General features: G+C 51.6%; 1 protein-coding gene across 1 annotated transcript in view; it reads left to right on the forward strand.

Annotated features, from left to right (window-relative positions):
• Window positions 1-4,899: 4,899 nt before the first annotated feature.
• GPT2 (glutamic--pyruvic transaminase 2) overlaps window positions 4,900-27,882 on the forward strand; it is a 47,518-nt gene continuing 24,535 nt past the window's right edge. The window contains exons 1-5 of the mRNA XM_007992145.3: window positions 4,900-5,027; window positions 5,244-5,507; window positions 18,646-18,735; window positions 21,499-21,607; window positions 27,655-27,788. Coding sequence (XP_007990336.1) covers window positions 5,265-5,507; window positions 18,646-18,735; window positions 21,499-21,607; window positions 27,655-27,788 — 576 coding nt within the window. The 5' untranslated portion in view covers window positions 4,900-5,027; window positions 5,244-5,264. The remainder of the gene's footprint in view (window positions 5,028-5,243; window positions 5,508-18,645; window positions 18,736-21,498; window positions 21,608-27,654; window positions 27,789-27,882) is intronic.

A 27,882-nucleotide genomic window follows, 5' to 3' on the forward strand; every position in this document is an offset into this window, starting at 1 on the left:
ATCATTAACAAATTTGGAATCAGAATTCAGAACTCCCTGATCTGGATTTTTCCCAAAGAGACACACCCTGCACATGGTCCTGCACCCGGATTTCTCAAACTTTAGTGCATATCAGAATCCTAATTACAGGAACATTCCTGGGCCAACCCACCCCTGGAATTTCAGAACCAGCAAGCGTGGGGCAAGACTCTGGAATCCGCATTTTAAGCAAATGCTCAGGTGATCCTTGGACACTTTAGAATCACTACCCTGGACCATGAGCCAAGGCATTTGATTAATTACATACTATTTTTTTTCTTTTCTTTTTTTTTTTTTTGAGACAAGTTCTTACTCTATCACCCAGACTAAAGGGCAGCGGCACAATCATGCTCGCTGCAGCCTAGAACTTCTGGGTTCAAGTGATTCCCTGGCCTCAGCCTCCTGTATAGCTAGGACTATAGGCACACACTACCACGCCCAGCTAATTTTTTAATTTGTAGAGATGGGTCTTGTTATGTTGCCCAGGCTGATCTCCATCTCCTGGCTTCAGTGATCCTCCTGCCTGGGCATCCCAAAGAACTGGGATTACAGGTGTAATCCCACCTGTACAGGTGTAAAGCCACCACAGCCGGCTGAGAGCACTAACTTCCATCAGGCTCCATTGGAAGCAAGGGACTAAGAGTTACCTTTGAAAGAGTTCCCCAAGCCTCCAGACCGGTGCGATCTGGCATTCTGGGAGGTTACCGTCCCTCCTTGCCAGCCCCACGGTGCCCACCTGCTCTCTCAGAAGATTCTCTCACTTTCTGTTCTGCTCTGTGGTTATTTATTAACAGCCTTCACTGCCTCTAAGGACGGGATAGTGCATTCTTGGGGGCTTCCCTTAGCATAGTTACCTACGCCACTCAGCTCCTGCTGGACTACAGATATCTGGAGAGCATGGACCTTACAGAATCTACTTCCATATCCATTCAACATTTTACTGAAGACCTGTGTGCCAGGTAATATGCTGGGTGTTGGGGACACAAAAGAACCTATCCACTTCCCATCCCCCACACCCTGGTCCAGGCCAACGTCAGACCTTGTTGGAGTCACAATTAATCCTCCTGCAACCTCCCTTGCACCCCTCCAATCCATCCTCCATGCAACATAATTTAAAACAGAAATCTGATCATGTCACTCCCCTGCTTTAAGGCTTCCAGAGGTTTCCATTTATTCTTAGGATGAAGACCAAAATTCTTACATTCAGGACCTGGCCTACCTGTCCTGACACAGCTCACCTCACTGATTCCCGTTTTGCTTAACTGTTTGCCCTGCAGTCCCTCTGGCCTTCTTGGAGTTCCTCAGGGTCTTCAGTGGTCCCAGACTGGGAAGCCATCCATCTCACCACTGACACTGAGATGGGGTGTAAGGTGCAAAATGGGCATTAGGGATCAACTCTTGCAAGAGGAAGTGGGAGAAAGTAGGATTGGGCAGAGAATGAAAAATAGGCCTGACAAAGCCTCAGGTAACCTGCTGGGGAAGCCCTGGAGCTATGGAAACGGCTGGATTCTTATATGCTGAGTACCTGCCTCTTCACTTAGGGCACCACGGCAATCCCAGGCTAGGCGCATCTCCACACTGGCCAGGAGTGATGTCTCTTATCAATCTTCCAGGGCTGGGGTGGGAGCAGCTCATGGACCACCTCATTTGGGAAATCTTTGCACAGACCTCTGAACGCTCAGAAAACTCCATCCTTTTTATCCCCAGGGGTTATGACAGTTTGTAATCACTTGTGATGACCTCCGCCTTTCCTAAGAAACTGTATGTTCTACACAGGTAGGAACAGTCGGCTTGACTCTTCGTAGTCCCAGAACTCAGCCTCATGCCTGGCACAGGATAAGTGCCCAAGAAGAATTAGTTACATTATGGAATAAAGATGGGTATTATGTCTTGCAAACATATGACTCTCCAGCTATGTGGGTTGACGTTGACGGGACCTTGCTGTGTATTTGAAGCTCTCACTCAGCTTACAGGAAGGGCTTTAATGATCATTTCAATCAGGTTTTAGCTTTAATATTTAGGAGCCAGCTCCTATCCATCCCCACCTGGTCTAGAGGGCAAAATAAAAGCAAATCATTAGGCTGGGTGAGGTGACTCACCCCTGTAATCCCAGTACTTTCTTTTTTTTTTTTTTTTTTTTTTTTTTTTTGAGATGGAGTCTGGCTGTGTCGCCCAGGCTGGAGTGCAGTGGCCAGATCTCAGCTCACTGCAAGCTCCGCCTCCCGGGTTTACGCCATTCTCCTGCCTCAGCCTCCCGAGTAGCTGGGACTACAGGCGCCCGCCACCTCGCCCAGCTAGTTTTAATCCCAGTACTTTCAGAGGCTGAGGTGGGTGAATCACTTGAGGCCAGGAGTTCGAGACCAGGCTGGTCAATATCGGGAAACCCTGTCTCTACTAAAAATACGCTCCCCCCCAAAAAAAAACAAATTAGCTGATGCACGCTTGTAGTCTCAGCTACTCAGGAGGCTGAGGCAGAAGAATTGCTTGAACCCAGGAGGCAGAAGTTGCAATGAGATTAAATCGTGCCACTGCATTCCAGCCTGGGTGACTGAAAAAAGACTCTGTCTCAAAAAATAAAAATAAAAATAAAATAAAAATAAAAATCAGACAAGAATAACAAAACAAAATGAACACACACACACACACTCTTGGACTGGGTTAGATGTGTAAATAAATAAAAATAAAAGCAAAGTTTATGCTATTGCCACCATCGTCATCACAACCACCACCCAGAAACTTTTCAAAGGCTTTGTTCATTGTAATGGCAAGCTTGAATTTCCAAACCCAGAGAGCTACACAAGACTGGTCCCTGCAGGCATGGGCTGTAGCACTGGGTTAGAAATCACAATTCCTGCTCTCCCATTTGGCTGCACCACCTGAACAGGTCACCTAACCTCTCTGAGCCTCATCTATAAAGTGGGAATAATACTGCCTGTGCTTTGGGGTAAGAAAGTGGTTTGCAAATTGTACAGTGGTTCACAAGAAAGCAAGGAAGCTTTTCTCCTCAAGCAATCTCAGATAGATGGGTTGGCAGAGGGCATGTTAGGCACTTGATGTGTTTTTCACAGTGACGATGTGGGAGCACACATAAGAAGGCTGTGTGCTAGTTGTTGTTCCCAGTTGTGGAAATAGATTTGTGATCACCTCTCTAAGCCCCTCCTCCCCTGTCCCTACTGATCAGAGACAGAGACAACGGAAGAGCATAGCACACTGACCTGTGGGTGGACAGCAAGGGACTGCATGGACATCACATGCAAGTCAAGGTCAGCGTTTTTTGGAGGTGGAGGGTTATGTTTGTGTCTCCTCAGCTGGGCAGTCGATAATGACGACACTGAAGGAGGAGCTAAGCTCACTGGGGAAGACTTTTACCTGAAGACTGAATGAATACCCAGCCATCAAGACCTAGTGTAGACAAAGGTGCGGGGGTGGAACCAGTACATGAGAAGCCCAAATATCCTTCCAGGGCCTTTGGTGGACCAACCCACTTTGCTGACATAGGAATACTCAAAGATATCTTCGGTTTCTGTTGTTCTCCCTACCTCCTTTCGCCTTTTATTGGCAACCAATGTATTTAATCACAGTATGAGGCAGGTGTTACCCTGACTTTACTCATAGGAAAACTAGGCTTTACCAAGACGAGGTAGTACAAACTCAGTTAAGCAGTGCACAGCTGTAAGCAACTGTGGATATTCCGACTCAGGTCTACCTTCTCCCCTACACTGCTGCCCCAACTTTCACAAACTGTGAGTGTGTGTGTGTTGGGATGTGGGAGCTCTGGGATGTTTTTCTGCTTGAAGACACCCAGACTCACAGAATTTCCAAGAGAAAGGACCTTAGAGGGTATTTAACCCAATTTATTTTGCACATGGAGAATCTGGGACCGAGACGGGATTTTGTAGATTCTGTATTTGTATTTTTTGATTTTGTAGATTTTGGTGTCTCCATTAGACCCCGAGTCTTCCAGAACTCCCTTTGCGCCACGCTACACCTCCTCCTAGTCTTGCCCTGCTCTTGGTCTGGGCAAGCCAGGAAACCTTTCGCCAGCAGACACGTCACCAAACATAATAGCCCCCTTGTGCTGGGCATTCATTCTTCAACAAATATTTACTGAGTGGCTCCTCTGTGGCGGGAACTGTTAGAGGTGCTGCGAATGCCATGAACAAGAAAGACACTACCCCTGCTCCTCTAGAGCTCGCACGGTTAGTCGGGGGAGGTAAACCATAATCCAATAAAAAGTAACCGAAGATAATTTCAGATGCTAGGCAGAAAATAAAACGTTAGTGATGGAGGTCGGGGGTCAGACGGAGTGGTCGGGAAAAGCTGATCGCTTGGCAGATGGTCCTTGAAGTCTCACAACAACCCTCAGAGGCCGTGGGCAGATCCCCGTCTTGCTGAGAAGGAAACTGGTGTTCGGGAGTCAGGGCGGCGTGGCCAAGTCCCAGACTCCTCACCCCGCTTCCTGCCAGCTCCGGTGGGCAGCCGCAAGCACCGTGTGGCCTTGGATGATGAAACTCAGGGCGATGACTACACCATCCAGCAGCCTGCGTCCTCGCAGGTGCTGGCAGTGAGGGCACTGGGGGGCGGACGCGCAACTAGGGAGAGGCTGCTAACAGCTCTAGCTTCGCAGACGCGACAGATAGCACGGCCCCTGCCGGGCCCCTCCGGGCTCTCCAGCCCCTCAGCTGGGACAATGAGCCCGCCCAGACCCCGCCACGTTCGGACTAGCACTCCCGCCTACTGTCCGGTGCCCGTCCGGCCCCGCGCGGGGTGCTGTGGGACTTGTAGTTCGCTTCGCTCTCCGCAGCCGCTCCAGAGCGGCCAGGAGAACTACAGGGCCCAGGAGGCAGCGCGCAGGCCCGGGGCGGCCCCGACGGCGGTGGGTGTGCGAGCGCAGGGGCCGGGCGGCGCGGGCGCCGGGTGCGGGGATGCGGCTGCGGGCGCCGGGGCTGGGAAGCTGCTCCAGGCGCGCGAGCTAACCCGGCGCAGCGAGGGCCTACCAGGGGCGACAGGCACGTTGCATGCATGCCTTGGGCGCAGCCTTTGCGAAACCCGGCTGGGTGCGCGTTGGTGCTTCAGCGGCGCGGTGGAGGGTCCCGGTCGCCGGGGGACCGAAGCCAGGCTGGCACCGCTCGCTGAAAGAGCCCTTGGCTGGGCTTGTGTGTGGGACTGCTGCCCGCCTAGGGCAGTGCGCGACGTGTTTATTCTCTTTCTCTTTTTGTGCCAAGGTTTCCCTCCGCAAGCGCGCGATGCAGCGGGCGGCGGCGCTGGTCCGGCGGGGCTGTGGTCCCCGGACCCCCAGCTCCTGGGGCCGCAGTCAGAGCAGCGCGGCCGCCGAGGCCTCGGCGGTGCTCAAGGTGCGGCCCGAGCGCAGCCGGCGCGAGCGCATCCTCACGCTGGAGTCCATGAACCCGCAGGTGAAGGCGGTGGAGTACGCGGTGCGGGGACCCATCGTGCTCAAGGCCGGCGAGATCGAGCTTGAGCTGCAGCGGGTGAGCGCGCGCCGGGCCTCCGGGAGGCTGGGGCCGCTGAGCAAGGGAAAAACCGCAGCAGACCCAGCTGGGGTCCTCCCCACGACGTCCACCCCCATGCCAAGCCTGGCTAAAACGAGAGAATGCCTCCTCCCGCCCCTTCACTCACTGGTGCCCAGCACCCGGCACTGGTGAGGCCTTGCAATACGGTTCACTTGTTGAATTGAATTCAATTGTTGAGCAGCCGGTGCTGCCAGGCACCGCACGTTGTGTGTCTGCCCTACCCCCGTGGAACCAAGGTCCAGTGGAGGGAGGAACATAAGCGAATGAAGAAAGAAGCAGTAGAGTCTCAGTAATAAGTTCTTGGAAGAAAGTAAAAAGGAAGAGGGTTGGAATGGGGGTGGTGGGAGGGAAACCATTTTAGGTAGGAGGGGAGATGGGGGGCGGGGGGGCGCTCTGCGGAAACTCGGGTCTGTTCCCCAGTCTTTCTCCGTGTCTTTGGCCCTTAGGGTCTTTGCCAGTCCTGATTCCCGGAAGAGTCGGCAGAATTCCTTCCTGTAGGCCCCTCTGGAGCCTTGGCCGACCAGCCACTTCTCTGGTCTGGTGACAGTCACCGAGGTGGGGAAGCAGAGGGTTGGGCCTGTCCAGCTTTGGTAAGGGGGCCCTGGGACTTTCTTCACCTTGGTGGCCAGCTGGCTGGCTGGGATCTTGGCTTGAGTTTATAGCTTCATGTAAGGTGACCCCACAGCCAGGAAGGATTTCTGCCTCCCCACAACCAGGATGTCTGGGGTTGGGGTGATGGGGGGTCCCTGTAGGAAAGAGTTCTAGCCTAGGTGGAATTCAGGAGGCAGAGCCGAGAGGGGTTATCTTAAAAAGTAAATACTCCTAAGATTTGTAAGAAGCTAATAATCACCCAGCTGCTTGCTAGAGAGAGTCTGACTGAGAATTGAGGTGGGAGGGGGTGTTACTTGATCTTACCCTCACCTTGATCACTTAGTGCCCCATGAATGCATGGCAGTAAGCTTCAGGGGGATCATGACACTTGACCCCATTCCGGTGGGAACTTGGGGGTTTTAATGAGCTCCTGGCCTCCTGAGACCTGGTTGAGACACTCAGTTCTGCTGACTCAAAACAGTGAGCTGGACAAGTCAGAGTCCAGTCTCCTGCGGACTCCTTGCAGGGCTAAGTTTGAAGCTGGCCGGGAGGAGGCTGGCTTTGTTTCTGTGCCTCCCTGGCCCAGAGGTGGGCCCGGCAGAGAACACGGGCTGTTGTTGTCTGGCAGGCTGGAGTTGGCCCTCCTTGAGGCAACAGCCTCCCTGCTAAAACACAGCTGGGATTAACGTGTTCCTGGTTTATCACGTTACAACTGATTTCTCTGGTTCCAGAACTGGCAGGGGTTCCAGGAATTACCTCTGCCTTTTGCTAAATAGCAGCTCCTGTGTTGGCTCCATGAGGCTTGAGGATGATGGGGACAGAAGGGCACTGTCTTTGCCTTGAGGAATCTGATTGCTGCGTTATTCTCTGAGCCTGAGTCCCCCTCCCCCGATTCTTTAAGAATGTGTTGGGATTTTTTAGCAGGCAGAATATGTGAGAGCCTTCCAAGTGGGAGCAGTGCTGTGAGCAACAGCAGGAAGTTGGGGAGTTCTGGGCATTTGGGGAAGGGGGCTGGTGCTTTAGTGGAACACTAACAGAGAGACGTGGGAGGTGAATGAGACAGAAAAGGTGGACTGGAGTTTTGTGTGCTGGGATTAGGATGTCATGGTGCGTTTTGGTTGGAGGTGGGAACCAGAAAGGGTTTCCAGCAGGGGTGTGGCTTGATGATTGCAGGTGGGCAAATATCTTGGTTACTGGGCCAGGGACATCTCTGATTTCTGAGACAGAAGCTCCACACCCCCATATCCTACTCCTGAGTTAGTTGAGTTTTTTTGGCCACCTACATTCTGGTACTTTCATTCAAGCGCATCCATTCTCATTCTCTTCTCACTGTGAGTCTCAGTTCGCTGGCTGTGGGTGCTGGCTAGACCAGCTTAGATAGCCTCACTGAAACCCTTCCTTCTTGGGAGACAGCCTTGCTTCTCCTTGCCAGCTTAAACAGTGCCCTTCTTGCAAGAGCCACATTTCCTCAGTCCTTTCTTTTTAGTTATTTCTGGCTTGCCTTCTCTTTGTGCAGCTTTGGTTTTTCTACTTCTGTTTTGAACTGTCGTGCTCAAAACTGGTTGGTTAGAGGCCGGCCACGGTGGCTCACACCTATAATTCCAGCGCTTTGGGAGGCCGAGGTGGGTGGATCACCTGAGGAAAGGAGTTCGAGGCCAGCCTGGCCAACATGGCGAAACCCTGTCTCTACTAAAAACACAAAAATTAGCCGGGCATGGTGGTACACACTTGTAACCCCAGCTACTTGTTAGGCTGAGGCAGGAGAATCGCTTGAACCCGGAAGGTGGAGGTGGCAGTGAGCCGAGATGCACTCCAGCCTGGGCAACAAGAGCGCAGAACGAGACTGCATCTCAAAAAACAAACAAACAAAAAAACTGATTGGTTAGAGATTTGATGGGCTAGGATTTGTAGGGAGTAGGGTGACTTAGGGTGAATCCTATATCCATTCTGGACCTCAGGTTCCCTAGAGTATAAACAGATGTGGCCTGGCTGGGCCAGGGTTCTCCCTGTCCTCAGTTTTATACCTCCTTGTCCATTCAAAACTGTCCTTGGGGACTCAAGGTGACTCTTGGTGGTACCAAGGCCTTCATGCTGGCTATGAAATTCTTTCACCAGGTGTTCTGCAAACAATGTGGGCTGTTTGGGCATGTGGCTCTGGTGTTTGACTTTGGGTGGCTGGCTGAGCTGAATCCCTGTCCTTTCTGCTTCTCTGGCAGTGGAGCCTGAAGGAGGCAGGGAGGTGGGCTAAGGGCTGTGAAGAGGGCCGTTCTCCTGCAACCCCAGCTCTGTGCTCTTAGAGGGGCCTTGCTTCTCCCTGAGAGCAGCTCCAAAGGGGAGAACCTATCTTAGCTTTTCAGATCCTGGTGTTCACTGCAAGCAGCACTTAAAAATAAGCTGCAATTAAAAGGAGTTTTGAAAAGATCTGACAGTTCTTTCTCAACCTACTTTTTCCCTTGCTTTATTGGGGGATGGGGGTTGGGGATTGGTACAAGTGGAGACAGGAATGGCTTTGCTTCTAGCTGTAAGGCAACAGTCAGGGCAGATATTCAGAACTGAGGGAAAGAGTGACGGTTACTGGTCATGTCAGTATGTGTTGCATCCAAACAAAGGTAAAAGCAGAGAGTGCTAAGGCACGTGGCTATAGTTAGCTAAGAACTAAGATTGGAAACCCTGTATGTGCCAAGCACAGGTGGTGAATCTCACTCATTTTCTGTGGCATTTAGATGCTTATTTATTTATTTATTTATTTGTTTATTTATTTATTGAGACTGAGTCTAGTTCTGTCACCCAGGCTGGAGTGCAGTGGCACGATCTCGTCTCACTGCAACCTCCGCCTCCTGGGTTCAAGCAATCCTCCTTCCTCAGCCTCCTGAGTAGCTGCGATTACAAGTGCCCGCCACCACACCCAGCTAAATTTTTTGTATTTTTAGTAGAGACGGGGTTTCACTGTGTTGGCCAGGCTGGTCTTGAACTCCTGACTGTGATCTATCTGCCTCGGCCTCCCAAAGTGCTGGCATTACAAACGTGAGCCACTGCGCCCCACCAGATGCTACTTTATTTTTTAAAAGACAGGGTCTTGCTCTATTGCCTAGGCTGGAATGCAGTGGCACAATTATGACTCACTGCAGCCTTGAACTCCTGGGCTCGAGCCATCCTCCTACCTCAGCCTCCTGAGCAGCTTGGACTACAGGTGTGCACCACCATGCCTGGCTAATTTTTAAATTTTTTGTAGAGACCAGGTCTTATTATGTTGCCCAGGGTGGTCTCAAACTCCTGGCTTCAAGTAATCCTCCCACCTTGGCCTCCCAAAGTGCTGGATGGGTGGGCATGAGCCACCACACCCAGCTACTTTTTCTTTTGTAATTATTATTACATAATAATACTAATTATTATTGTTAATTATAGCTGTTCAGCCAAACAGCCCATACTGTTTGCAGAGCACCTGGCAAAAGGATTCCATAGCTCTATCATCCAGGCAGGAGTGCAGTGGCGCAATCTCAGCTCACTGCAGCCTCGATTTCCTGGGCTCAGGCGATCCTTACACCTCAGCCTCCTGAGTAGCTGGGACCACAAGGTGTATGCCACCATGCCTGGCTAATTTTTGCATTTTTTTGTAGAGACAGGGTTTGCCATGTTGCCCAGGCTATTAATTTTTTTTTTTTTTTTAATGAGACAGGGCCTCACTCTTTCTCCTAGGCTGGAGTGCAGTGGTGCAATCATAGCTCACTGTGGCTGCAAATTCCTGGGCTCGAGTGATCCTCCTGCCTCAGCCTCTTCAGAAGCTAGGACTACAGGCGTGTGCCACCATTCTGGCTAATTTCCTTTTTTGTAGAGATGGGATCTTGCTTATGTTGTCTGGGCTGGTCTCAAACTGCTAGCCTTGGGTGATCCTCCCATCTCAGCCTCCCAACGTGCCAGGATTACCTGTATGAGCCACTGTGCTTGGTCTAGATGCTACTTTAAAATTTGTAGTGCAGGCTTCCAATAGGAGGAACCCTCCATCTACCCAGCCTGCCCAGGTCAGTCACCACACATATGCTGGGCTCTGCCTTTGTGTGCTATGGGCCTCAGACAAGTCATTCAGCCTTGGTTTACTCATCTGCAAAATGTGACCGGTTTATTTCTCTGAAAGACTAGTTTGAGTCTTTGATACTTTGATGATAATACTTTGAACAGCTGTGAAGCTAATTAGAACTGCCAGGTCTTCCTTCTCAAGCTAATGAGAGTGGTCTAGGGATAAGAAGTTCTGAGGGTCGCTTGTCTTTCCTACCTCCTGAGGCTCTGGGTCTTGGAAGTGCTCTGTGGGACTTGCTCTTTCCTCCTGGGCAAGCTGCTTGCTGTTTTGAGCAACTCCCACTATCCTGTTTGGAATTTATTCAGCTTTCACCCCTGCTTCTGCCTTGCGAATCTGGGCTTCTATAGTTGACCACCCCACGGACGCCCAGAGTTCAGGGGCCTACACCCTGCCTTCCCTGCCTCAGTGATCTGGCAGCTCAGCCTTGGGGACTCTGGCCTATGCTCTCAGTCACAGACGTGTGTAGCTGCAGCTCCGGTTTCTTCTGGTTTCACTTGTCTTTCTGTTTTGGGACCGGATCTTGTGCTGAGCCTCAGCTGTGAAATGGACCTGCTTTCTGGGACTGTGGGTCTAGTTGGTGTTTGTCTCTGGGACCTCTTGTGGGAGCTCTCTGTAGGACTTTCTGCCCGCCCTCGCCCCAGTCAGTGCCCTTTTTGGGATCAGGAGCCCGGGAGCACTTCCGCATCATGCTCCTAGGGCTGGGGCCTGCAGGTCCTCTCTCCCACGCCCTGCCCTTCTCCTTCCCCGCACCCCATTTTTATTCTTCACCAGCCTGAGCTCTGGAGGGTGGCGGTCTCATCTGTGCTGCTCATGGCTGTCACTGGGGCATGGGTGACCAGTATTTGTTGAATTGGAGGAAAGTTCTCTGTCAGCCTTGCTGCCCACAGGCCATGTAAAGTGACCAGAGCCATCCCTTGCATAAGGAAACAGCCTTGTGCCTGGTTTTTTCTCCCCATTTTTATTGAGGGGGAGACAAATATAATTGACAAAGAAAAATTGTATATATTCAAGGGACACAGTGTGGTGGTTTGACATTTATATACACTGTATATGTAATATGACATGGAGATGATTACCACAGTCAATTATTAATACTCCATCCTTTACCACACAGTCACCATCTGTGTGTGTGCACCTGAGACATTTCAGTCCTGTTCTCAGCAAATTTCAAGTAAAAAATACAGGTTTTTTGTTTTGGCTTTTTGTTGTTGTTGTTTGTTTTGGTTTTGAGATGGAGTTTCGCTCTTGTTGTCCAGGCTGGAGTGCAATGGCGTGATCTCGGCTCACCCCAACCTCCGCTTCCCCGGTTCAAGCGATTCTCCTGCGGAGTAGCTGAGATTACAGGCATGTGCCACCACACCCAGCTAATTTTGTATTTTTAGTAGAGATGGGGTTTCTCCATGTTGGTCAGGCTGGTTTCGAACTCCCAACCTCAGGTGATCCATCTGCTGTGGCCTCCCGAGGTGCTGGGATTACAGGCATGAGCAACTGTGCCCAGCCGAAAATGCAGTGTTATTAAGTATAGTCACCATGCTGTACATTAGATTCCCAGAACTTATTCATATTTTTAAAAATTATTATTTTTTTGAGACAGAGTCTCGCTCTGTTGCCCAGGCTAGAGTGCAGTGGTGCGATCTTGGCTCACTCAAACTCCTGACCTCAGGTGATCCTCCTGCCTCAGCCTCCCAAAGTGCTGGGACTACAGGCATCAGCCGCTGTGCCCGGCCTGCATTTTTTTTTTTTTTTTTTTGAGACGGAGTCTCGCTCTGTCGCTCAGGCTGGAGTGCAGTGGCCGGATCTCAGCTCACTGCAAGCTCCGCCTCCCGGGTTTATGCCATTCTCCTGCCTCAGCCTCCCAAGTCGCCTGGCTAGTTTTTTGTACTTTTTAGTAGAGATGGGGTTTCACCGTGTTAGCCAGGATGGTCTCCATCTCCTGACCTCGTGATCCGCCTGTCTCGGCCTCCCAAAGTGCTGGGATTACAGGCTTGAGCCACTGCGCCCGGCCTCCGGCCTGCATTTTTTAAAGAAACAATGAAATGAAAGTTTCTGGAGGCTAAATTCAGCCCCCTTTATTGTAATCTCAAGACAATGTTAAAATTGCCTTGAGCCACCACGCCTGGCCTAAACATTATTTAATTTTTGTGGGTATGTGGTAGGTTTTTTTTTGTTTTTTTTTGTGTTTTTTTTTTGAGACGGAGTCTTGCTCTGTTGCCAGGCTGGAGTGCAGTGGCGCAATCTCAGCTCATTGCAGTCTCCACCTCCCGACTTCAAGGGATTCCCCTGCCTCAGGCTCCTGAGTAGCTGGGACTTCAGGTGCGTACCACCACGCCCGGCTAATATCTACTGACCTACTGACGCCTGTCTCGGCCTCCCAAAGTGCTGGGATTATAGGCATGAGCCACTGCGCCAGGGCGGTAGATGTATTATTTATGGGGTACACCAGATATTTTGGTGCAGGCATGTAGTGTATAAGAATCACATCAGGGTAAATGAGGTATCCATGCCCTCCAGCATTTGTCCTTTGTCTTATAAACAATCCAGTTATATATACTCTTAGCTTTTTAAAAAAATATACAATTATTGACTATAGTCACCCTGTGTGGTGTCAAATACTAGATCATTCCTTCTACTTTTTGGTACCCGTTAACCATCCCCACTTGCCCCCACCCACCCCTCCTGCCCTTTCCAGACTCTAGGAACCATCCTTCTACTCTCCATCTTCATGAGTTCAGTTTTTAAAATTTTTAGCTCCCACAAATAAGTGAGAACATGCAAAATGTGTCATCTTACAACTGAAAGTTTGTACCCTTTGGCTGACATTGCCTCATTTCCACTCCTGCAACCCCGTGGCTGGCAGCTATCACCTCTGCTTTTATTAGTTCAACTTCTAGATTAGTTTAACTTTTTTAGATTCCACATATGAGTGAGATCATACAGTGTTTGTCTTTCTGTGTCTGGCTTTTTTCACTTCACATAGTGTCCTCCAGGTTCATCCATACTTTTGCAAATGACTGGATTTTCTTATTTTTTAAATGACTGAATAATAGTCCATTGTGTATATGTACCATATCTTTATCCATTCATCAACCTGATGGACACTTAGGTTGGTTCCATGTCTTGGCTCTTAGAAATAGTGCTGCAGTGAACAAGGGAGTGCAGACATCTCTTCAAGATACTGATTTTATTTCCTTCAGATCTGTACCCAGCAGTGGGATTGCTGGATCTTAGGGTAGTTCTATTTTTAGTTTTTCAAGGAACCTCCATACTGTTTTCCATAATGGCTATACCAATTTACATTCCCACCAACGGTGTGCAGGGTTCCCTCTCCCCATACCCTTACCAACACTGATCTTTCAACTTTTTATAATAACCATGCTAACAAGTATGAGATGATATCTCATTGTGGCTGTGATTTGTGTTTGATTAGATGTTTTGCGTCTTTTTCATGCATCTGTTGACCATTTGTATGTCTTTTGTGGAAAGTCTCTTCACGTCCTTTGCCCATTTTTAAATCAGGTTTAATGTTTTTTTTTCCTTGAGTTGTATGAATTCCTTATTTGCATATATTGGATATTTGGATATAAGGATCCCCTTATCAGATATTTTATTTACAAATACAGTTGTCTCTCAGTATCCAAGGAGGACCTCCCTCAGATACCTAAATCCAAGGGTACTCAAGTCCGTGATATAAATGGCATAGTATTTGCATATGACCTATGCACATCCTCCTGTATAATTTAAATCATCTTTACAGCCTCTATAGATTACGTATAATATGAGTACATATTGTGTAAATATGGTTCAACTCTATTGTTTAGGGAACAATGATAAAAGTCTGTATGTGTTTAGTCCAGGTGCAGGGTTTTTCCTGGATTTTTTTTTTTTTTTTTTTTTGAGACAGAGTCTCGCTCTGTCACCCAGGCTGGAGTGCAGTGGCGCGATCTCGGCTCACTGCAGGCTCTGCCTCCTGGGTTCACACCATTCTCCTGCCTCAGCCTCCCAAGTAGCTGGAACTACAGGTGCGTGCCACCATGCCTGGCTAATTTTTTTGTATTTTTAGTAGAGACAGGATTTCACAGTGTTAGCCAGGATGGTCTCGATCTCCTGACATCGTGATCCACCCGCCTCAGCTCCCAGAGTGCTGGGATTACAGACGTGAGCCACTGTGCCCGGCCCTTTCCTGAATATTTTTGATCCGTGGTTCATTGAGTCCGCAGATGCTGGAGACACGGATGCAGAGGCCGACGATGTTCCCTTCCGTGGTCCGCCTTTTTGTTGATTGTTTCCTTTGCTGTGCCTTGTTAGAATCATCCATCCGCCTGTGACCCTCATGCTGGTGAGAGGTCTGTGGGCTGGGGAGGACAATTATTCTACCTGCTAACACCCTATGAAATATGCCGTCCCCCGGGCTGGGGGTGGGGGGATGGTGCCCTCCCCCGATCCCTGCTTGAACCAAAGTGGCGGGAGGGGAGCCCTCCCTGGGAAGGACCTTCCGTCCATCTGTGCCGCACAGGGGAGGTGGCTCTGGGCGGGATGTGTGCAGGTGGATTCGAAGGTGGCTCTAGAATGCCGTGAGAGGAATCAGGATGATACAGCTCCTTAGCCCCTCTGAGCTGGCAGGGCCCTGAGGGCAGGGCAGGGGCAAGGTTCCCATGGGTGCTGTGCCTGTGGGCTCTGGACAAGTCACTGTGGGAGTCACTATCGCGAGTCTACCCCAGGCTCTTGGTATTTCCCGCCCCACGTAGACCTTGAGTGCCTGGATGCAGGAGTGTGCTCAGAACAGTCTCTTCTGCATGGTGGCCCTTAGCTGGATGGGCTGGTTTCTTCACCCATTCAGGGTAGCCAGTGTCCTGACCCCCAGCTCATCCATCATAGCAAAATGTCCAGGGTCTGCAGGCACTGAGACCCAAGAATGGAGATGCTGTGTTCCTAGGCTTCACCGCGGTGGCCCTGCGTTGGTTGAGCAGTGCGGCGAAGGGCACGGGAAACGAACATTCAAGGCTCTGTTCCAGGCATTATACTCTCCCTGTGTTAGGCTGGCCCAGGGCCCACAGCTGTGTGTTGGTTCCTGGGTCTCACAACTGTGACAGATTTACTCCCTATGAAGAATGGGCTGTATCCACACCCCAGAAATCACCCAGGTTCAGCGAGCTAGGCCTGGGGTCTGCAACAATTCAGTCAGGCTGAGCAAGGACCCCATGCCAGGAGTCCAGGCCAGTGCCAAGCAGTGGATTGGGCCCGCCCCTTTGTACACAGAGGCTTGGGTAACTGCCCATACGCTCAGCCTCTGGGCTCCTGGCTGTGGGATGAGTGTGGGGGCTGCACCCTTGCAGCCAGAGCCTCTCCAGAGTGCCTGTACCCCCATGCAGTGGGCAGTGCCGCCCTGGCTCTCCAGATACAGTGGCTACGTCTGGATGCCACTGGGAATCTTTTTTTTTTTTTTTTTTTTGAGATGGAGTCTTGCTCTGTTGCCCAGGCTGGAATGCAGTGGCGTGATCTTGGCTCACTGCAAGCTCCACCTCCCAGGTTCACGCCATTCTCCTGCCTCAGTCTCCCAAGTAGCTGGGACGACAGGTGCCCGCCACCACGCCTGGCTAATTTTTTGTATTTTTAGTAGAGACAGGGTTTCACCGTGTTAGCCAGGATGGTCTCGATCTGCTGACCTCGTGATCCGCTCGCCTCAGCCTCCAAAAGTGCTGGGATTACAGGCGTGAGCCACCGCGCCCGGCCGCCACTGGGAGTCTTTATCCATGTTGGCCAGACACTGAAGAACTCAGCAGACGGGCCACAAGGGGCTTAGAGGGCCCCCTTCCCCTAGAAACAGCTTGTAGGACTTAGGCCCTGTTTATGATGGCCCAGAGCTACTTCAGGGGCATCTTCCTCAATTACTCATGCCTCCTCACATAGGGCTTAGGGGTGGCACACTAGGGCCAGAAAAACGTGTTTGGCTTCTGCTTTTGTCTCTCCAGCCCACTGGTTTGTTGTTGTTGTTTTTAGGAGACAGGGTCAGGCCAGGCGAAGTGGCTCACACCTGTAATCACAGCACTTTGGGAGGCTGAGGCGGTGGATCATTTGTGCTCAGGAGTTCGAGACCAGCCTGAGAAATGTGATGAAACCCCGTCTCCATTAAAAATACAAAAATTAGCCGGGTATGGTGACACTTGCCTGTAGTCCCAGCCACTTGGGAGGCTGAGGCATGAGAATTGCTTGAACCCGGGAGGCGGAGGTTGCAGTGAACCGAGATCACACCACTGCACTCCATCCTGGGTGACAGAGGGAAACCCTGTCTCAAAAAAAAAACCAAAAAACAAAAAACAAAAAAAACCAAACCCAGGGTCTCACTCTGATGCCCAGGCTGGAGAGCAGTGATGTGATCATAGCTCACTGCAACCTTGAACTCCTGGTCTCAAGTGTGATACTCCCACTTCAGCCTCCCCCAGTAGCTGGGGCTACAGGCATGTGCCACCATGCCTGGCTAATTTTAATTTTTTGTAGAGATGAGGTCTTGGGCAACTTGAAAGTGTTGCCCAGGCTGTTGTTGAACTCCTGGCCTCAAGGCATCCTCCTGCCTTGGCCTCCCAAAGTGCTGGAATTACAGGTATGAGCTACCACTTCCAGTCACTAGTTTTTACTTAAGATGTACATTACTGATTTTGGAAAGGCCATGTCTTCTAAGGTTGCTTTTATTCACACATTGCGTGAAAAGGAGAAAAGACAAGTATCACAAGCACAGAGTTATATCTATAAAATTTGTATTTGGGGTACCTTTGGGGAAGGGGCAGCTGGAGACAGGACAATGGCCAAGCCCTCCCACCCGGGCTGTGGCCACCACCTTGCTGAGCCCGCTTTTCCTCCCACTGTGACCCTGGCGACCTTGTTCCTGGGCTGGCTTTTGTAAGATGATATTTGTACTCTGCTAAGGGCTTTCACACTGTTTGTTTCAGGTAATCCTTTCAGCTGCCCTGGGAAGTCCTTGAACCTGTTGTTGACTGCACTTCTCCCAGTGGCTGATTGGGTTTATCAGGGAAATGTGCAGGATTCCTACATTTCCAGGTCCCTGTAATTCTCTTCATCAAATTCTGCTTTCGCCTTTGCAGCAGCCAGGGTGTCCTTCCATCATGTCCCCAGTGACGTCGCAAGGGTCTTGGACTTCTCTCTGTGATCTCTCTTCTGTGCTACACACATTGCTCAGGCAGTGGCCTCAATTTGCTCTTCAGTCAGTCTTTTTATCCCTGATGCCTTTTTTTTTTTTTTAAATGTGAAAATCAGCCCACATTTTTCATTCTGCAAAGAATGGGTTGCAAGAAAATGACCCTGAGGATTCCCTGCTGATCCATGTCTTATGGGGAGGGTTTCCTCAGTGTCCCTGGCCAGTCACTTAGGCCATCGCGGTAGAGCTGTGCCTGGGGTAGGATGCAGAGGAGTCTGGGACCCTGTGTCCCTGACATTTGTCATGTTCTGCTGCTGACTGCTGCCTCCCTCCCACACAGCTGGCCTGGAGCTGCCTTTTAGACTTCCCTGTGTGGTGGCGGTCAGGCAGCAGAGTGGCAGCTGTTTGGGATGCTTGGGCAGCCAGGAGAGCTCTTCCAGCCCTTCTGGAAAGTGGGAGGCAGAGGAGGAATATAGTGGTTAAGAAGAGTGACCTTGGAATCCGGCTTCCTGTACTTATATTCAGTCCCAGCACTTACATTAATCAGTCATGTGGTTGGGCACAGTGGTTCACCCCTGTAACCCCAACACTTTGGGAGGCCAAGGTGGAGGAGCCCAGAAGGTCGGGGATGCAGTGAACCATGATCAGACCACTGCAGTCCAGCCTGAGTGACAGAGTGAGACCCTGTCTTTACAAAATAGTAATAATAAGTAATAAATAAAATTATGTTGGCCAGGCGCGATGGCTCATTCCTGTAATCCTAGCACTTTGGGAGGCCGGGGCGGGTGGATCACATGAGTTGGAGACCAGCCTGGCCAACATGTTGAAATCCCGTCTCTACTAAAAATACAAAAATTAGCCAGGCGTGGTGGTGCACGTCTGTAATCCCAGCTACTTGGGAGGCTGAGGCATGAGAATTGCTTGAACCCGGGAGGTGGAGGTTGCAGTGAGCCGAGATGGCACTACTGTACTCGATCTTGGGCAAGAGAGCAAGATTCTGTCTCAAAAAAATAAAATTATATGACCTTGAGCAAGTTTTCTAACCTTTTAGAGCCTTGATTTCCTCATCTGTCAAATGGGATTAATACTAGTTCTTCCTCATGGGATGGCTGTGAAGGTTAAATGAGACAAGGCATGTCAAAGGCCTGGCACCAAGTCAGATACTTGGTAAGGCTCAAAATAGGGTTGTTTATTAATATCCTGCGGGAACCTTGCCTGGCCTCTGGAATCCAAGGTTTAAGAGTTTCTAAGTAACCACCTGTTGCTTTCTATCTGCCCAGGGTATCAAAAAGCCATTCACAGAGGTCATCCGAGCCAACATCGGGGACGCCCAGGCTATGGGGCAGCAGCCAATCACCTTCCTCCGGCAGGTGAGCCACCCCCAGGAGCAGAGGCTGCAGGAGGGCAGGGCCCTGGGCTGGGCCCGCCGTCGTAGGGACCATCCTCTGCCCCCTCGATGTGCAGGCCCTCCAGGCCTGATAACCTCTGGCTGTCTCCCTTAGCCTCCTTCCTGCCTTTCTGAGGTTGTTGAAAATTTCCAGACCTGTTTTGGGGTTGCTCCGGTGTAGGAGGCTCCTGGGGAGACTCTTCCACAGGGTAGGGTCCTGGGACCTGAGTTAGGAACTTGGTGGGCAAAGGCAGTGGTGGGGTAGGTGGCAGCCCAGGGGACAGGAAAGGCCGGCTGGGCTGGGAGGAGGCGTCGGGGGGCAGCAGGAGGTGTCGTGGCGGGGCAGGATGTGGCTTCCCACTTGAGGCCCTTCTGGGTGTGAGTGTGGGCTCTGCTGCCTACCAGCTGGGTGACTTTGGGCAGGTAGAAGTTGGCAGATTGCTGGGCCTTGGTGAGGCGAAGAGTGCAGAGGCCTCCTGGGGCCCAGCACAGGAGCTCCAGATTGGGGACGGCCGCTGTGAGCTGCTGCGCCCCGGCTGCCTCTGCAGTGACCCAGCTCCCTCCTCAGGCTCCAGGAGAAGGTGGCTTCCACATTTCAGTCTGAGCACTAACCTCAAGAGTGCCGCCTGGGCCGGGATTGTGGGATTGTGGGATTGGTGGGCTGGAGGTGGTGGGGTGGGAGATGCCCCAGAGCAGAACAGAGGCGGGAGACCCGGTGTGTGACAACTTTTTCTAGAAGGACTGAGGCTGTTTTGTTTTATTTAGGTTTTGGTTTTGTTTTTGTGTTGAGATGGAGTTTCTCTCTGTCGCCCAGGTTGGAGTGCAATGGTATGCTCTTGGCTTACAGCAACCTCCACTGCCTGGGTTCAAGCAACTTGCCTGCCTCAGCCTCCCGAGTAGTTGGGATTACAGGCATGCACCACCACGCCTGGCTAATTTTTGTATTTTTGGTAGAGATGGGGTTTCACCATGTTGGCCAGGCTGGTTTCAAACTAACTTCAAACAATCCGCCCGCCTCAGCCTCCCAAAGTGCTGGGATTACAGGCATGAGCCACCGCGCCTGGCCTGTTGTATTTAGTGTGTGTGTGTGTGTGTGTGTGTGTGTGTGTGTGTTTTTGAGACAGGGTCTTGCTCTGTTGTCCAGGCTGGAGTGTGATTGTCACGATCTCTCTGTAACCTCAAACTCCTGGGCTGAAGCAATCCTCCTGCCTCAGCCTCCTGAGTATCTGGGACTACAGGCGTATGCCACCACACCCGGCTAATTGTTAAAATTTTTGGTAGAGACAGGGTCTTGCTGTGTTGCCCAGGCTGGTCTCGAATTCCTAGGCTCAAGTAATCCTTTCTTGTCTCAACCTCCCGAGCCACTGGGATTGAGGCCCATTTTGGATCAAAATGCAGTGCTGTGTGTGGTTAAGGTTCATGGGCTAGGGCCATCAGGGAAGTCGAGCCCGGGAACCACAGTTCCCTGTTCCTTGCCTTGCTCTCTGGGGCAAAGGGCTGGGGAGGGGCTGGAAGGGCTCAGTCCACAGTCCCTGAGGGAGTTGTCACAGGGCAGTGAGGGAGAGGAGCTGAGGCTGGGCCTGGTATGGGGGGCGTTCACTGGACCTCCCTCCCACGGCCACTGCTGCTGACCCTCGGAGCAGGCCCGCAGCCCTGGATGTTAGAGTCCCTATGCGGGGCCCAGGAGGGGGAAATGAATCAGACCACACAGAGTGGCTCTACCAGGGAAACGAGGTGGGAGGAGGCCAGAGGACCCTGACTTCCCTGGAGCGTGAGCTTTGAAGGGGAGGGCCAAGCAAGAGTGACCTCTCAGGAGAGGTCCCCATATGGGCCTGGGTTTAAGTTGTGGCAGGCTTCAGAACAGGCTTCACTCAGCCTTATTTGCTGGAACCGTGTTCTCAGGTCCAGCCCTGCCACTGTGCATGGCAGGCCCAGCCTCTCCAGCCTAGTGCCAGCTGCCTCCAGCCTTCACACATCTCCTCTGATCTGCGCAGGTGCCCCTGGGAGGCGGGCAGGCCAGCTCACTGCCCATTGTGCAGATGAACAGAAACCGGGCTCCGTGAAGCCAGGCGCTCGCTAAAGTCACCCCGCTGGTGTCAGAGCCACAAGTTCTGACCCCCTCAGTGCACCTGGCTTGGCTCCTCAGTGCCAGCCTCAACTTGCCGGGCGAGCTGGGGTTACCGGCACTTTTGTACACGTTTGCTTGCTTAATCCTCTTAATTTGTGGGGTTGGGGTTATGTTCTCTGTTACTGAGAAGAGAAAGCTAGCCCAGTTTTCATCTGGGGAGGAAAGGGGGTGATGAGGAATGCAGGGGGAGGGGGCCTATGGCATTGGGGGAGCTCAGGCTGGGAGTAGGGGGGGTCTGCAGCCCTGCTCCACCCAGCTGGGCATCGATCGCCTGCCCCCTGCTCTGCGGGCCCCCGATTGTGCCTTGGGTGTGTAAGCCCACTGTCCCTAGTGGAAGAACTTGGGCCAGGGGCGGAGGAACAGCCTCACTCTGATCATCGACTCCTCTTCCAGCAGCCCAGGTCATAGTGCATCCCAACTCTCAACTTCTCCCTTTCTGCTGCAGAGAGCCCAGCGTCTTCCCCTCCTGCCCCCAAGCTCCCACAGGCTGAGTCCTCGCAGAGAGGCTTGTGTCAGCCCCATCCCTGGGAGCTGTCGTCCTCCCAGTGGCCTCTGTGCCCCTCCCGGAGCTCTGGGAGTCGGGGTGCTGGGAGCTCAGCCTGCGTCTTGTTCCCCCAGGTGATGGCACTGTGCACCTACCCAAACCTGCTGGACAGCCCCAGCTTCCCAGAAGATGCTAAGAAACGCGCCCGGCGGATCCTTCAGGCTTGTGGCGGGCACAGCCTGGGTGAGGCCCCAACTTGCCAGGCCCCGGGACGTGAAATGAACGAGTATTCCCGGGGGGGCCCCAGCCTCAAGCGAGAGTCATGCATGCAAATGGGTGTGTGAATGTGTGTGGGTGGCTGACAGCATGCAGAGTAAACAAAAAACAGCGTCCTCATCCCACTCGCGCCTTGCTGGCCTCCTGTTTATTAAGCGGGTGGTGCTGGCACCACCTTTAGGTGCAAGTGCCTACATCATGCTGGGTGTGGGTCCTACTCCCTGGAGCCAGCCTCGTTGGACAGCAGCTGAGCCTGCCTTTGTCACAGCAGGTTTCACCCAGCAGCTGGAGGCTGGGTAGAAGTGCAGTGCCCAGTTTGTTCAGCATCCTTGCCTCTCTGTGGCCCCCAGCTCTGAACATGTCCCTGCACTGTCTTGGAGATGGCAGCCAATTGCTGGGGAAGGGAAGCACCTTGGGACCCCTTCGGCCCCTTTCTGTGGCTTTCTTGTGTCCAGTGGTGCCAGTACCCCCAGGTACTTCATGGTGTTCCCCTCAAACTGGCCCTCACTCCCCTTTTTGGGGACGCATGCCCCAATGTCTGCCTCCCGACGTGGCACCAGGCTCCGCAGAATGGACCTGGAACTTGGCCCCTGTAGATGTGAAGATGATTCTCTCCCCCTTCCCTGCAAGGATGGAGTTCCAGCCTCTGGGCCTCCAGCTGTTTGTTCTGTCATTTTCTTTCCTCTGTTTATTTCTGCTGGTTCCTTTGTGCAGCACCCACGTTGGGAATCCGGCTTCCCTCGCCCTGAGGAAAGCTGCTGTTCTTAGAATCTTCCTAGGATATGAGCCCTGATGTTCCCGAAAGTGGAGCTGAGGGTGGGGACAGATTCTGGCGACTTGTTCAGCAGGGAAGTGGCCCCCCCCTTGTTGTCTCTATCTCCTGTCACCCCCCGCCAACTTTTTCTGCTCTGTCCCTTATTGACGGCCCTGTGCTCACCCTCCTGGGTGTGGCCCCACTGCTGTCCCTCTGAGTCTGGGCACTGTCTCTCTCAGGAGGGGGCCAGTACCCCCTTGCTTTTCCACCTGCCAGCCTGGATGGGGTGTGGGCTGGGGCCTTGTGTGCCACGACCTAACCACAGGCTGGCAGAAAGCAGCTCTGCAGCCCAGAGGCCCAGCTGCCAGGCTCCTTTCCCCCCTGCACGCTCTGCCTGGCCCCAAGGGCAAAGGTGTTTCTCAAAGACCCCCATGGCTATGGGCCTAAAACTCCTGGAAGCCCCCAACTGAGAGGCAGGGGGAGGGCAATGTGCCTTTTGTGTGTCTGATAAGAGTGTCTGGGGACGGAGTAGGGATTTTTCTTCCACATACTAAGCCTCATCAACAGGTTTTTGCAACTTCATGTCAGCCAGAGCTGGAGTAGTGGGGCTGAGAGACTGTGTCCCTGGGAGTTCCCTCGTGGGGTGTTACAGCAAAAGACCAGTTGGCCCTCATGGTTTTTGGGACCCACTCTGAGCCCTGTTCCAGGACCTCGTGAACACAGGTGAGGTAGGAGTGCTTGGAGTCTCCCTCATCCTTCAGCTAGGAAGTACTTTGTACCCACCTTCTGGGCTTGTAAGGAAGGTTCACGTGTGCTAAATCCGCTTGTTAGCTGTAGAGAAGCCCTGCGCGTTCCAGGGGGCAGGACAGTGTGGTCCTTGGCATGACAGGGACATAGTGGTGTCGCTCTCTGTTACCTACGCTCTGGGCAGCCTGAGCACTTTTCTGCCCACAGGAGTAAAAAGAAATGGAGCATGTCACTATGCTCCAGGGCCACCCTGACCCACAGGGAGATTATTAAATGTGTATACAAAGTCTTGAAGCTCACCCAAGAGATTTTTGTTTGTTTTGTTTTTTTGAGACAGTGTCACTCTGTCGCCCAGGCTGGAGTGCAGTGGCGTGATCTTGGCTCACTACAGCTTCTGCCTCCCGGGTTCAAGCGATTCTTCTGCCTCAGCCTCCTGAGTAGCTGGTACTACAGATGCACGCCACCACACCTGGCTAATTTTTGTATTTTTAGTAGAGATGGGATTTCACCATATTGGCCAGGCTGGTCTTGAACTCCTAACCTTGTGATCTGCCCACCTCAGCCTCCCAAAGTGCTGGGATTACAGGCGTAAGCCACCGCGCCCGGCCACTCAGGATGTGTTATTATCATGCCCTTTAAAATTATTTCTTGGACTGGGCATGGTGGCTCACGCCTGTAATCCTAGCATTTTGGGATGCCAGAGCAGGTGGATCACCTGAGGTCAGGAGTTCGAGATCAGCCTGGCCAACATGGCGAAACCCTGTCTCTACTGAAAATACAAAAATTAGCCAGGCATTATGGCAGGCGCCTGTAATCCCAGCTACTTGGGAGGCTGAGGCAGGAGAATTGCTTGAACCCAGAAGGTGGAGGTTGCAGTGAGCCGAGATTGTGTCATTGCATTCCAGCCTGGGTGATGAGAGTGAAACTCTGTCCCCTCCAAAAAAAAAAAAAAATATATATATATATATATATATATATATATATATGTGTGTGTGTGTGTGTGTGTGTGTGTATATGTGTGTATATATATATACATAATTTCTTAGCAGGGCTTCATTTTTTTTTTTTTCTCTTTTTTAAGAGTTAGGGTCTTGCTCTGTCACCCAGGCTGGAGTGCAGTGGTACAATCATAGCTCACTGTAACCTTGACCTCCTGGGCTCAAGCAATCCTGCATCAGCCTCCCAAATAGCTGGGACTACAGGCATACACCACCACACTTGGCCAACTTTTATATTTTTTGTAGACATAGGTTCTCACTATTGTCCAGGCTGCTCTCGAATTCCTGGGCTCAAGCAATCATCCTGCCTTGACCTCCAGAGTAGTTGGGATTACAAGCATGAGCCACCACACCCAGCAACTTCATTTATTTTCTCTTTGATGACCAGTTTGGTTCTCAGGTGTGTCCTGGATCTTAATGGGGTTGAGGTACAACCTAGCACCTGCCTGGGGCAGGGCAGGAGCTGTGTGCCCTTGTCCAGCCCCTCCCTGAGCACGTACCAGGCTGTGTTCTAGACATCAAAGACACTAGTGAGCAAGGTGGGTGGAGCTTCTGTGCTCACGAAACTATCAGATTTGGGAGGAACAAACATGGAAAAGAATTTCTACGAACGTGTAATCACGATTTCTCATGAGATCTTGGAGAGAGCTGCGGGACTGTAACAAGGGGCTGTATGGAGAAGAAGAGGTCATGGGGAGGATGAGTAAGAACCTGCAGATGCATGCTGGACCAGCGAACAGTATGTGCAAAGGCCCTGAGGTCGGGACCTCTGTGTGATGAATGAAGGGGCCCTAGGGCAGTGGTGTTCAGTGAGGTGGGAGTTCGGCAGTGGGTCCTCAGCAGGGTGTAGTATAGCGCAGCCTGCAGTGGGCGAGGTGCTCTGGGAGAAATGCACAGAAGAAATGGGTAACATCCCCTGCTCAGGAGGAACCAAGAGTCAAGAGTCAGCATGGGGAGGGCAGGGCTGCTTCTGTACAAAATAACTGGAGGGGCCAGCACAGTGGCTTACACCTGTAATCCCAGCACTTTGGGAGGCCAAAGTAGGAGAACTGCTTGAGCCCAGGAGTTCAAGGCTGCTGTGAGCTATGATCGTGCCGCTGCACACCAGCCTGAGCAACAAAGTGAGACCCTGTCTCTTAAAAAAGCAACAACTAATAAATAGTAAAGTAACTGGATAAATTATAGGCTGAGACTGGCTGGAGGTGGAGCAGAATCTTTAAGGCAAGCCTCCTGGAGACAGACTAGAAATGATCCTAGAAAGATCAGTGTGTTTTGGAGCATAATGTGAGATCTGAAGAAAAACCCAGGAACCTCTTTGGAAGGGCAGAAAGTCTGTGACCGCGGAAGTGTGACTCAGAGAAGCAGAGGGCTTGCTAATGGGTGAAGGCCTGGGCGTTCAGGGAGGTGGATGCTCTTAGAGGCAGGAAGAGGGGAGGCCCTGAGGAGAAGGTGGGGCATTGAAAAGGGGTGAAGGGAAGCAAGGAGTCCTAGAAGGTCTCTCTTACAGAAGCTCAGAAATACCAACTAAATCACCTAGTGGGGGTGGGCTCTAACACAAGCATCTGCACCTCCCCTTTTTTAAACTTACAAAATACTCCAAATGTATTAGAATACTGAAAATAGCATGACAGAAGCCCATGCCTACCACCCAGAGTGACACCAGTTAATGTTTGCCACTTGGCACCTTAGAGTATTGGTCTGGCTGCTCCTCTTACAGCTGTGCAGAGCCCAGTGCTGTGCAGAGAGGCTGAGGCAGAGCTGGGGGATTCCAGTCCAGGGCATTTTTTTTTTTTTTTTTTTAAAGACGGGGTCTCAATCTGTCACCCAGGCTGGAGTGCAGTGGTGCGATCTTGGTTCACTGCAACCTCCACCTCCCAGGTTCAAGTGATTCTCCTGCCTCAGTCTCATGAGTAGCTGGGATTACAGGCACCTGCCACCACACCCGGCTGATCTTTGTGGAGATGCGGTTTCACCATGTTGGCCAGGCTGGTCTTGAACTCCTGACTTCAGGTGATCCGCCTACCTCAACCTCCCAAAGTGCTGGGAGTAGAGGCGTGAACCACTGCGCCTGGCCCCAGTTCAGAGCATTTGACTGTTCCTCCTTGATGCCAGGCCTGGACTGATGCATGCTGAGGCCCCAGAGGAGAATCTGCTACTTCCATTTGCCATCCTGCCTCCTGGGGGTGGTTTTTGCAGTAGCCACAGAAGGAATAGTCTGGTTTTCTTTAAATGTGGTGTATAATTCAAAAGGTCTAAAAGAATATACAATGAAATGTCTGCCTTCCACCTCTGACCCCCAGCCCCCATGCACTTCCACAGGGAATTCACCTCACTAGTTTGAGTCTTCTTCCAGAGAGATCTTGCACCTGTACAAATACATCTTTCCAGTTTATTTTCAAAAACCTAAATAGTGGCCTGACATTTAAAAAAATCTTTTTTATGGAGGTAAAAATGTTAATGTACAGCTGGAATACCTTTCACACATGCAAACATCGATGTCACCCCACCAGACTCTGGATACGGAGCTGCCAACACTCTTTCGTGCGTCTTTCTAGTCGATACCGCCACTCCAGAGCAGTTAACCACTGCTCAGCTTCTGGGACCATTCATTAGTTTTACCTGTTTTTGAACTTAGTATAAATGACTTTCAACCCTAAATGGCAGCGGGAGGGTATGTTCACATGGGACTGGGGGCTGGAGGACACCTCACAGTCCCAGGGATGCTGGTCAGAGCCCTGGGTGCCTGGGGCTGGCCGGTGGTGCTACTGTGGGGTTTTTGTTTTTATTTTTATTTATTTTTTCGAGACAAGGTTTCACTCCAGGCTGGAGTGCAGTGGTGTCATCATAGCTCACCGCAGCCTCTACCTCCTGAGCCCAAGTGATCCTCCCAGCTCAGCCTCCAAGTAGCTGGGACTATAGGCGCATGCCACCGCACCTAGCTGATTTTGTGTTTTTTGTAGAGATGAGGTTTCGCCACATTGACCAGGCTTGTCTCAAACTCCTGGGCTCAAGTAATCCTCCTGCCTCGGCCTCCCAAAATTCGGATTGCAGGTGTGAGCCACTGCACCCAGCCCAAGGGGTGCTATTTTGGAGCCTAAGTGTTGGCCCATTCTCTCAAGTCCATGTGTAGGCAACCATCATAAAAGCATGGGAATCCCAGCTCTAGTGACTGACAGCGTCACAGAACACATATAAATCCCAGGAGAGTGGGTGGAACAGGTTTGGGCACCATTTGAATAGAAGCCAGGGCCTAGAATAATGTGTGACACATGGTAGGTACTCAGTACTGGGTGAGTGTGTGGATGAGTGGATGGGTGGATGGATAGAGGGGTGGGTGGATGAGGCCCAGACACGTGGTTAAGCAGCTTGCCACAGTTCCAAAGCAATGGGAGTTGGGCTTCACCCGAGACCCTCATCCCAAACAGGCATCCCTCTAATTATATGGATATTAATTATATTGACCCTGTGGAGCCAGACATCCTGCCTCTGTTGCTATCTTGCCTGCTGTCTTACAGGGTCCTACAGTGCTAGCCAGGGTGTCAACTGCATCCGTGAAGACGTGGCTGCCTATATCACCAGGAGGGATGGCGGCGTGCCTGCAGACCCCGACAACATCTACCTGACCACGGGAGCTAGTGACGGCATTTCTGTACGTGTGAGAGTGGCTTCTTGTTATGCGGTGTTTACCCACATGAAGAGCAGCCTTGCCTGTTAGGGCCCAGCATTGGAACTGGCTAGCAGGG

Source organism: Chlorocebus sabaeus, chromosome 5, assembly GCF_047675955.1.
Source record: "Chlorocebus sabaeus isolate Y175 chromosome 5, mChlSab1.0.hap1, whole genome shotgun sequence".
In the NCBI taxonomy this organism is placed as follows: Eukaryota; Metazoa; Chordata; class Mammalia; order Primates; family Cercopithecidae; genus Chlorocebus; species Chlorocebus sabaeus.